We start from the raw sequence: 11,661 nt of genomic DNA, 5'->3' as shown, positions 1-11,661 counted from the left end.
CAGACCCCTCATTGAGGCCCCAAGAGAGGAGGGCCTCTCACCACGCCGCCCAGCAGCCCACGGAAGATGACGTCGCTCCTGAGGGTTGTCCCATGTCCTTTGAGAGATGGAACACCTGACGAGACCCCTCCTTCAACTCGGTGACACCTGTAGAGCTCAAGACATCAGCAGTTGGAGCCCTCTAGTCTACCTAGTGCCTTGGTGACTGAATAGTGTACTGTGTTGTATTTGTATTCATACTGTATACAGTGGTGTTAATTAAGTTAATACACGTGTAAGGTTGTTGCTCACAGTATTTATGCCTTGTTACACTCATAGTGTACTCTAGCTCCAGTCTTGAAAGAAAATCCCAGCTCACAGCTAGTATTTCTAGGACAAGAAGTTGACCTAAAAACACCTATCATAACACTGGTGGCCTGCGGTGGTTCTTGACCTGGGCAGAATACAGGGAGGAGCAAAACAGGGACATCAGCAAAATGGCAACCAAACATCATGTACAATTACCTAAATTCGACCCAGAACAATATGATATACACACTTACCTATCCATGATCAAATCACTCCTAGACATAGCATTTGAAGATGACAAACAGACTATAGCAGTCACCCTGCCTCTCCTGGACAAAGCAGTAGCCAGTACTGCACCCAAGATTGTCCCAGAGCTGACATGGGCAAATTTCACCCAAATAGTGATTCAGGCCATCACTCCATCATTGAGAAGAGTTGTAGCACTGTCACAGCTCAACAGTCTAACCTACGACGGGAGTCTAGATGATACACTCATCCAGGCCAGGCGACTCATCACCACTGCATACCCAGAGACTGATGCAGCAACCTGGGAACAACATACATTCAACACTTTTAAGGTCCTCTCCAGTGTTATCAAGGAACATTTTACGATATACAACCCAATGGGAGACCTAGATAAGGACATTCAACTGATATGGTGTCTCCTAGCTTCCCGCTCTACCCTGCAGCAGATCAACATCATAAGCAAATTCCCCTCCCAAAGACCAGCTCAACACCACAAACCACGGACGCCCTCAGCCTACACCAAACCCCCATCGACACTACCCAGGGCACACCCCACCAACAAACGCCCCACCCCCAAAGAAAACACGAACTTGAGTTCCATCAACCCATGGGAATTCTCTGCCTGCAACCATAGATATCCACCCCATGACATCCAAGAACAACTAAAAGCTGCCTGGTGCAGACCAGCCACCCAGGGACAACAGAAAGTGTCCTCCCTAGATAATGAGGACACCAAGGACGACACCTTACCAGCCGAGGGCACTGACCCCGGGGAAACGGAGCTGGAGGAAAACGGAAACCCTCAGAAGTGGGATTTTTAGGTTGGCCCCTGCACCTCCCCACGGTGGCTGGGGCCACCACTCAGAAATACCGCCTCCCATTCTACAAGATGAGACTGAACAGGATAAAAGCAAGGCTACTGGTCGACACAGGAGCGGCCAGATCCTGCCTCTACAGCCATGTTTACTCACACCACAAGTCGGCCTTTGGCCCGCTTTTCCCTACTTCAGCTCATCTTGTGGATGCAGGGGATGGCCTCCTGCCCATCCGTGGGGAAATCTGGGTCCTGCACACCGACACCTACCAAAAAGTCTCTACCCAACACAAATTCATTGTTTCTGACTCAACCTGCCGTGCGTATGATGGTTACCTGGAACTGGACCTCCTGCAGAAGCCATGCACAAACATCGATTATTACAAGCGACGCCTCCAGTTTCAGAAGCCCCTGGACCCCTTCCCTCAGCCACTCTGCATGTGCAGAACCCCCTCTCCCCAGCTCGTCCCCCCCTCGTTCCCACCCCTCCATAAGCCACCTTCCCAGCAACCATATCCTCCGCCCTCACAATTCCCCCCCAGCACGAGGCCTGGCCACATCTGGACAGGCCCACTGGAGCCTTGTCCTGTTCTCCTCCAACCTACTACCTGGAACCCTCTTGGCCTATCTGCTGTCCCCCACCTTCCTCCCTCCCCCCCACATTGTAGCAGTTCGAGTAGCAAACGTCTCCACCACCCCCCTCATGCTACCTAAAGGATTAATGGTGGGAGAGATGGAAGAGGCCGAGTCATGTGCACCCCCCATTCCTCCCCTGCTGCCCTACCCCTACTACCTGAACACCTCTCACCTCACCAAGCAGACAATCTCCGCCAACTTCTCTTGGACTTCCAAGATTTCCTCGTGTCAGGCTCTACTGACATCGGCCACATCACCTACCTGAAACATGAAGTACACACCACAGGACCACCCATTCACCAACCATCATGGCAGAAGAACCCCAAACAACGAGCTGAGGAGGACTGGCAGGTCCAGGAAATGCTCGATGCTGGTGTTGTATCACCCTCCACCAGCCTGTGGTCCTCCCCCATCATCCTGGTCAAAAAGGAAGACAGCACCATGTCCTTTTGCATGGATTACCACTGACTAAATGATGTAACTACCAAGGATGCCACCCCCCTTCCCAGGATACACGACTCCCTCGATTCCCTTTACAAAGCCTCTTGGTTCTCCACGTTGGATCTCCAATTGAGATACTGACAAGTCCCCGTACACTCCGAGGACAGGGAGAAGACATTGTTTTCCACCAGTAATGGAAAACACTATGAGTTCCACATCCTGCCATTTGGACTTTGTAACCCCCCCCCCACCACCTTTTCCAGGTTAATGTTAATGGAGTCAGTCATGATCAGCTTTACTTGGGAAATCTGCCTGGCATACCTGGACGACGTAATTATTTTCAGCCAGACATGGGCCGACCACCTCCAATGCCTCAGGAAGGTCTTCCTGTGCATTTGTCAGGCGGGCTTCAAGTTCAGACCCTCAAAATGCGTTCTGGCTGCATGAACCATCGCCTTCCTGGTTCACATTATCTCCAAGGAAGGAATATCTCCTGACCCCAACAAGCTGCACACCACCGTAGATCTTCCCCTACCCCGAGATGTCCACAAAGTCCACCCCTTGCTATGACTTATTTCTCACTACTGACGCTTCGTGAAGAGGTTTGCCGACATCGCCAATCCCCTCCATGACATGACCAAAAAGGGCGAGACTTTTATCTGGACTGACAAACAGAGAGCAGCATTCCATGACCTGAAGAACAAACTCATCACAGCCGGGATCGTCGCATTCCCTGACTACACCTTGCTGTTCAGTCTATACACTGAGGTGTCCCTGGTAGCAATCAGCACTGTCCTCAACCAGGTACAGGAAAGACAGGAGCACATCATCGCCTGTGCCAGCCGCACCCTCAGCCAAGCCAAGAGGAACTACGCCGCCACCAAGTGACAGTGCCTAGGCATCATATGGGCACTGGAGCACTTCCGACCCTACCTGTCAGGTACGAACGTCACCATCATCACAGACCATCAGTCATTGCAATGGTTACGGTAATCCAACACACACAACGCCAAACTCATTAGGTGGAGGGAAACTCTCGAGGAATTCAACTAAGAAATTTCCTATCGTCCCGGCAAACTACACACCAATGCCAATGCCCTATCCTGACTACTGATCAGCTCCGTCCACGTCAAGCCAAACCTCTTACAACAATGGCACAACAAGGATTGTCCCCACTGGATACCACTGCACTTATTCTCCAACCTTCACCAGCAGGGTGACCACCTATTCACCCAGTTGGGGCATTAAGTGCTTGACCCCAAAACCACCCTAGACACCATGACTCACCACTCTGTCAATGGGATTCACCTAGGCATTAAGAAACTTTTGCAAGTGTTCAGTGATGCCTGTTGGACCCCTAACCCTTCCAACCTGGCCAAACAAGTCACCCAGTCCTGAAGGGCCTGCACGCTAGGTAAGGACACCACTCGCACACTTGGCCCATCGGGGAGCATCACCACCCACAAACCTTGGCAGTTGTTGTCTGTGGATGTCGTAGGCCCCCTACCACCTTCGTAGACACGTACTCAAAATTTCTCGTCGCCTGCCCTGGCAAGGAACGCCATGCCATCGCCGTGGCCGACACCCTCGTCCACCACATCATCCTGTACTTCAGGATTCCCCAAGCCCTGCACTCAGACAACACCCCAGAGTTCACCAGCGCCATATGGCAAGAACTTGTTGCCATTTCAGCTACCGCATCTCACACTCCTCCCCCTACTGGTCCCAAGGGAACGGAATATGCGAGAGAACCCATCACACCCTCCTGAACCAGGTGTGGGCCCGAATAGAAGAGACCAAGAATGAGGACTGGCCAGCCCACGTCAAGATTGTACAGTGGGGAATGAACTGCCCACGAGACGATGGCGTCTTCCCCCACGAAAGGGTACTTAAGGAGGCCCCTTTTCTCCTACCTTTGCGACAGCACCTCCAACCCCCCTCCACGTCCCCCACGTCCGACCCCCTACACCACCTCAAGAGGTGACTGCACCACCCGCAGAAGAATCTAGACCTACAGCTGGATGTCGCTCCCTCCAACCCCTACAAACCAGGTGACTTGGTAGTAGTGGCAAAACTATAAACACCCAACAAAGTCTCCCCACGGTTTATGGGACCCTATATCATCACTCTCATCCCAAACCCTTACCAGGTCACCATAGATTACCACAACACCCCATGCACCTATCGGAATTCCCATGTATGCCCGTTCCCGGCCAACACCACCAGATGCCATGACCCCTCTCCCCCTTTCATCCTGACCCCTCTCCCCCTTTCATCCACACCACCTTACCACCACCCACTACTCCAGACCCTCTGTCAGACTCATACACCTGCTATATCACACCCTCCTCCTCCCTACCATCCTCTCTCACTCCTTCCCCTGCAGCCCACTCCCCCACCACACCACACGCCTCATCTCCCGCCACCTCACCACTGCCGCAAGTCCAACCACCCAACCCAGGGACCCTAAGTCCACCCCCGACCACTCCACCACGTTTCCAGCACTGCACACCACCCGCCGCCACCTCCACACCTGCACCATCCCCTCCTCCCCTTCCACCTCATTCCACACCCACCGCCCACCCCACACCATGAGCATAGCTCCCTTCCACCACCCACGCCACCACATCACCAAACACCCGGACAGCATGCCCAACCACGACACCACGAGGCCGCACTCCACCCTCACCACCCACACCTACCCTCAAAACCACCACCACCCACTCTGGCCATCTTTCGCACCCACTGGCCAGATACTCCACCATACTCATCACCCAGTCCCCCAGCCTCACCTACACCACCAAAACAAACCTCCCCTACCTCCCACACACCCAACACATTCCCCATAACACTAACACCACACCAGGCCCAGTGGAAACTTCCACCAGCCCCTATCCCCAAGGAAAAGAGCTACACTTACCCTCAGCAGCCGCATAAAACCCCCACCACTTCACTGGTCACCAGCATTCAGCTAGGAGACACCGAACACCAACCACCACCAGCCATGAAGGTACGGCGTGTCACCTGGGCCCCAACCTATGGAAGATAATGATGCGTTCATGGGACACAACACCTCCTTCGACTCCTCCAGGATACACCTCAGGCCTCCACCCTGTACGTCACATATGCCCATCACCAGGACCCGGACCTAGCCACTCCACACTGGACCACCTTCCTCCAGCACCTGACACCAACCCACAGCACCACCACCACAGAGACCTACTACCTTCAGCCACGGGGATATGACATTTCCCCCTAAGACGGTGGCGAATACAGCAGAGCACCACTGAGGCATGGTGACATCCCCCCCAGGAGGAGACCACGGAGAGGCCCTGAGGGTGCACGTGTTAACCAGGCAGTATAGGCCAATGTTCCATACTAACTTGCGCCCTTATTCCCTTGAAGAGACCCAGCGAAGACTATGCAGTCCGGGTGCATAACCCTCCAGCCGGACTAGCCCTCGCCAGGTTCGGGGTGGGGCTGATTCTTCAGTCCCAAACAACACCCAAGTGACGGCCATCAGCCGCACAAAACCCGTGATGGCCATCAGCCACACAAACCCCAAGATGGCCATCAGTCGCTCAACCGCTGCAACCCCCTCCTCCTCCTCTGCAGAAACCGATGACGGCCATCAACCACATTCGGGGAGAGATGGTACCGTCCCCTCTCCTTCAGCAGCTGCCTACGGGAGCTGGACTCCAGTGATGGCCATCAGCCACACCAACAGGCAGGTGATGGCCATCAACAGCACCTCAACTGCCATCCACTCCCCTCACAGTACACCGGTGACAGCCATCAGCCGCCCCTGTGGACAGGTGACGGCCATCAGCTACACCTGTGGACAGGTGATGACCATCAGCCGCACCTCGCCCACAGTCCCATCTGGAAGTTGGGCCCCGGTGACGGCCATCAGGTGCACCTACAGGAAAGGGACGGCCATCAGCCGCCATCCCCCTGCTGCCCACGGGGCCTCGGTGATGGCCACCAGCCGCGCCAGGGAGAGACCCCCCCACCAATCATCTCTCACCCCTTGTGACTTCCCCTTTGGAGGGTGTCACTTGCTTAGCTCAACCCTCCCGTGGCCAAATGGGACGCCTCTCCATTTCTCCCCACAAAGGCAGTCCACAGGAGGAACATCCCTGTCTGGAGGAGGTTTGGCGAGGCCCCATAGGAGTGTGTGCAGTCCAGCCGGTGCCCGGGCGAGACAACCAGCTGATGGACTCCCGCCAGAGGTGATGCAGCAGACTACCCCCGACAGCGCCCCAACAGGAGACTGCAGCTGCCAGACTCGCAGAGGTGCCTCTGTGACCCTGGAGAGTGACCTCCCCAGTCCCAGACAACGACGACCTCCTCTCCAGGGTGGGTGCAGGCAAGTGCGCCCACTCTTCCTGTTTGGCCCTAGTCCCGAGGACCAGACTCCTCATCGAGGACCCACGAGGGGAGGGCCTCTCACCATGCCGTCCAGCAGCCCAGTAGACGACGTCACCCCTGAGAGTTGTCCCGTGTCCCTTGAGAGAAGGAACACCTGACAGGACCCCTCCTACACCTGGCCAACACCTGTAGAGCTCAAGACCTCAGCAGTCCAGTAGGAGCCCTCTAGTCTACATATTGCCTTTGTGACTGAATAGTGTACAGTGTTATATTTGTATTCATATTGTATACGGTGGTGTAAATTAAGATAATACACGTGTAAGGTTGTTGCCCAGAGTTTTTATGCCTTGTTCCTCTCGTAGTGTACTCCAGCTCCGGTCTTGAAAGAGAACCCCGGCTCACAGAATGTGTTTCTAGGACGAGAAGTTGACCTAAAAACACCTAGCATAACACTTACTTTAGGTAACATGAAAGTTCTCAATTCTTTAGTCTTCTGGCACTTTTACTTTAATATTTCATTAACACACAGTGTCATCATATCCATTGTCTTGTCACTTTTAAATAAGGATTTATAGAGCTCTGGTTTTAATGTGTTCAGTCTTATTGCTTTTATATTTTTAAATTCTATATTCAGGTATTTTCTTTCAGCTGTATTGGACCTACCTACCCCAGTACAGAGAGACAGAGCGACTAGATGACCAAGACTTCACCATGCTAGCCTATTGTTGTGTGCCCCTATGCCGCACTAGGGGTGGACATCAATTTCCAGGAGATAATCACATGAAAAAACTGTGGACACTTGCCATCAAGCGTGAAGGATTTTCACCTGAATACAGTGTGGTTTGCAATCAGCATTTCACACAAGATGATATTATTCCTAAAGGTTGGTAATTTTTTTTACAAAAAGCATGAGCTTAAATCCAGTTCATGAGGCGTTTCCTTTATTTCATGTTTATTTAATTCTGTTTGCTCGGCAATAATTCTCCTTGAGAACAGAAATAGGAGCATTGCAGACATTAATTGCTCTTCCATGTTATACATACATACATATATATATATATATATATAGCCACCATGACTCAGTGGGTTAGAGCACTCCACTCTAACCGTGAGGTTGGGGGTTTGAATCCACCCAAGGGTCATTGGTTGACGTCAGAAAGGGCATCCGGTCATAAAGTGCTGCACGCTCCAACGAAGTCCTCTACCCAGGGGCACTGCCCTAGCCCTTAAAATTAGGGAGTGCATGGTGAATGGTTGGCGAGTAGAGGTAGGGGAGAAGATGAGAGAGAGAAGAGAGAGGTATATGTGAGCAGGAGAAGGGAGGTTAAGAGACTGGTGAAGGAGAGTAAGAAGAAAGTGGATGAAGAGTTTGGGAGGAATCTGAGTGTGAAATGGAGGGAGAGTAAGAAATTGTTTTGGAAGGAGGTAAAGAAAGTAAGGCAGTGTGAAAGGGGAAATAATAGGGGAGTGAAAGATAGGAATAATAGATTGTTGGTGGAGAAGAGAGAGAAATTGAGGAGATGGAAGGAGCACTTTGAGGATTTGTTGAATGTAGAGAGTGAGAGCAGTGTGAGTATAAGTGGTTGGGGAATGGCTGGGAGAAGAAGAGATGAGAGGAGGGAGGAAGAGATCAGTAGGGCGGAAGTAGTGAAAGCGATGAAGAAGATTAAGCTGGGAAAGGCCCCAGGAGTTGATAGAGTGTGTGATGAAATGCTTAGGAATGGGGGTGAGATTGTTGTGGAGTGGATATGGAAGTTGTGTAGATTGGCTTGGGAAGAGGGAAGGGTTCCAGAGGACTGGAAATCAGGTATAATTGTTCCTCTGTACAAAGGAAAAGGGGAGAGAGAGGTATGTGGTAACCATAGGGGTATTTGCCTTCTTAGTGTGACTGGTAAAATATATGGTAGAATACTCATTGATAGGGTTAGGCATATGACAGAGGAGCTAGTTGGAGAAGAACAAGGGGGATTTAGGAAGGGAAAAGGGTGTGTAGATTAGATATTTGTTCTAAGATGTTTAGTGGAGAAGTATCTAGAGAAGGGAAGGAAAGTGTATGCTGCCTTCATGGACTTGGAGAAAGCTTATGACAGAATAGATAGGCAAGGTATGTGGAAGGTATTAAGAATATATGGAGTGGAGGAGAAATTGTTGAGTGCTGTGAAGAGTATGTACGAGGGAGCTAGGGCTACGGTGCGAGTGGATTGTGAGCTGAGTGAGTTCTTTGATCTCAGTGTGAGACTGAAACAGGGGTGTGTGATGTCTCCATGGCTGTTTAATATATATATGGATGGGGTTGTAAAGGAGGTGCAAGGTAAGGCAGTGGATGTGGGGCTGGCCCTAATGAATGAGGGTGAGATTTGGAAGCTTCTGATGTTGCTGTTTGCTGATGATACAGTATTGTTGGGTGAAGATGAATGGGAGTTGCAAGGTTTGGTGAATGAATTTGGGACAGTGTGTAGGAGGAGGAAGCTGAAAGTTAATGTAAACAAAAGTAAAGTTATGGTGTTTGAGAGGAATGAAGTCACAGAGTGTGCAGTGAGGTTGGATGGTGAGGATATGGAGAATGTGAGTGCATTGAAGTACCTGGGTAGTGTGATGAGTAAGGATGGAACTTTGGGGGATGAAGTACGTGAAAGGGTACAGAAGGGAAGGAAGGTTGTTGGTACACTGAAAGCAGTGATGAGAAATAGGGAAGTGAGTATGGAAGTTAAGAAGTCACTGCATGATGGTATTGTGATCCCTACCCTGACGTATGGAAGCGAGGCGTGGACCTTGCAAGAGGGAACAAGGCAAGAGTGAGAGCAGTGGAAATGAGTTACTTGAGAGGGGCATGTGGAGTGACGTGGAGGGACAGGTTGATGAATGAAGAAGTGAAGGAACGTTGTGGGGTAGATGTGGATGTGGTTGAGAAGATTAGGAGATATACACTGAGGTGGTTTGGACATGTGGAGAGAATGGAGAATGAAAGACTGACTAAGAGGGTGTATGTAGGTGAGGTGGAGGGAGGGAGAGGGAGGGGTAGACCGAGGATGAGGTGGAGGGATGGAGTTGAGAGGTATATGAGGGAGGGGGGGTGAGTTGGGGGTAGGGTAGTCAAATGGTGGGTGACAGAGTGACTTGGAGGCGTTTTGTCTGTGGCCACCCTTTGCGGGATTAGGGCGTCGGGCTATAGATAGATAGATAGATGGTGTAAATACTGCATCATAATCCTATAGGCCTCTCTCTCTCTCTCTCTCTCTCTCTCTCTCTCTGTACAGTAAAAGTCTTTTCTTTCGGCATCAACGGGACCGGGGCATAACCTAAACATAATATTTGCTGAAAGTTCAAGCATATCTACCAACTTTATTTTTTTTTTACCAGTACTGTACATGCAGTATACTGTATTTGGAGCTTTGAAGTTTCTTAAACCATCCTTCAGAGAAAGCACAAGGGTCAGTTATTTAAATTTTTTCATGGAACGTTTTTGCCTTTTTGTATGGAAATCTGTCGGTTCATCAGAAAAGGCCTCGGAACAGGCTGTTCAGCTTTTGCCCAGAGTCGGACGCATAAATTAAAAAGAAAAAAAAAAACAATCATTGTATGCTTATATTATAGGTATCACTGTGTATCTATTTTGATCTCATAAAATTAGAATGAGAAAATGATGAATGAATGATGTGTGAGAGAGTGAATGAGTGTGGTACATTATCCAGTCTTTCAGATGATTAAGTTTATTTTTTTTTTTTTCCGGCTCTCTAGATCCAGTCTTATCCCATCCGTTAACCCCTTCACCTACTAAACCATTAACCCCTTCACCCATGAACTTGCTATATGGCTTTAACTACTGTATTAATTATCATGACACTGATATTTTTTTTTCCTTATTATTTACCTGGTACTGTACCTATCGTGGGCAATATATGTGTCAGCACTGTGTGGAAACCATTGTCTTCACGATTGTGTTGAAGATGTTCATTCTTGCTAACGTCATTTGTGTTGGCCAATTTTTTTTTTCTGGTTTTCCTTGTAACTTAATTTAGCTGTTTCCACTAGGTAGCTTTAATTAATGTTTAATACAGTTCTTTTAATCGCTCACTGAGTAACTGTGATGGTATATTTTCTTTATTACTTTGTAGATGTAATAATGTATAGCTGTATGTATGAAAGACGTATTTTATGTAGGTATAAATGGTAACACTCGTTGGTAGTAAATAAATGCTATAATAAATGAATGAATATATACAGTGTAGAATATTTATTGTTGGTGCAAGTATTTAATGACTGAATTATGAAGATAATTGAAGTACGTATATGTATTTAAGTTGTAACTATACAGCATATTTTATATGTTTGTGCAGAATGTGTTGTCTATCACTGTGTATTGTATAAATGAAGTAACTATGTAACTCAGTAATTTTTACCGTGGCGGGAATGGTGTTAGTGATGGTGCAGGTGGTGTGTTGACTGACGTGGCGTATTTTCAGCAAGCACGCATGATGACGTTGACTTCCCACACTGGTAGCTGTGGTGTGTAAATGAGTAGCGATGAGTAACTTGAGTGAAGATGAGTGAGTAAGATGAGTTGTGAATATGGGCTTGGTATTTGCTTCGTCGTCTTGACCTCTTCACTCCTGCATCAGTGGTGGAGGTTGGGTGGATGTAGCAGAGAGAGGAGGGTGAGGTCTGGTGGTTGTGAGTTGTGAGTCGTATCTCACTCTTCGTTTGTTTATTTTGTTTTTCTTTCTTGATGTATTCTCGGTCCCTTTTTCTTGTGATTTACTCGTTGTAGGATGAAGACTGCCGCTACTTGTAGGAGTGTGTAGAAGATTATACAGACGACTCGTAGAGTTGTTACTTGTAGTTGATCGTAAATGGTTGTAGTTCGT

At 49.4% G+C, this 11,661-nt stretch overlaps 1 protein-coding gene across 1 annotated transcript; it reads left to right on the top strand.

Moving 5' to 3' along the window:
* Positions 1-2,098: 2,098 nt before the first annotated feature.
* LOC145407490 (uncharacterized) lies at positions 2,099-2,452 on the top strand. Its single transcript, XM_080278418.1, has one exon. It carries the CDS (start codon positions 2,099-2,101, stop codon positions 2,450-2,452), a length of 354 nt encoding a protein of 117 aa, XP_080134544.1.
* Positions 2,453-11,661: the final 9,209 nt, after the last annotated feature.

This window comes from Coenobita brevimanus, chromosome 73 (genome assembly GCF_032717465.1).
Source record: "Coenobita brevimanus isolate Jiangsu-jjx chromosome 73, ASM3271746v2, whole genome shotgun sequence".
NCBI classification, from domain to species: Eukaryota; Metazoa; Arthropoda; class Malacostraca; order Decapoda; family Coenobitidae; genus Coenobita; species Coenobita brevimanus.
Note: the sequence above shows the minus strand (reverse complement) of the source record. Positions and strands in the feature narration are given on the sequence as shown.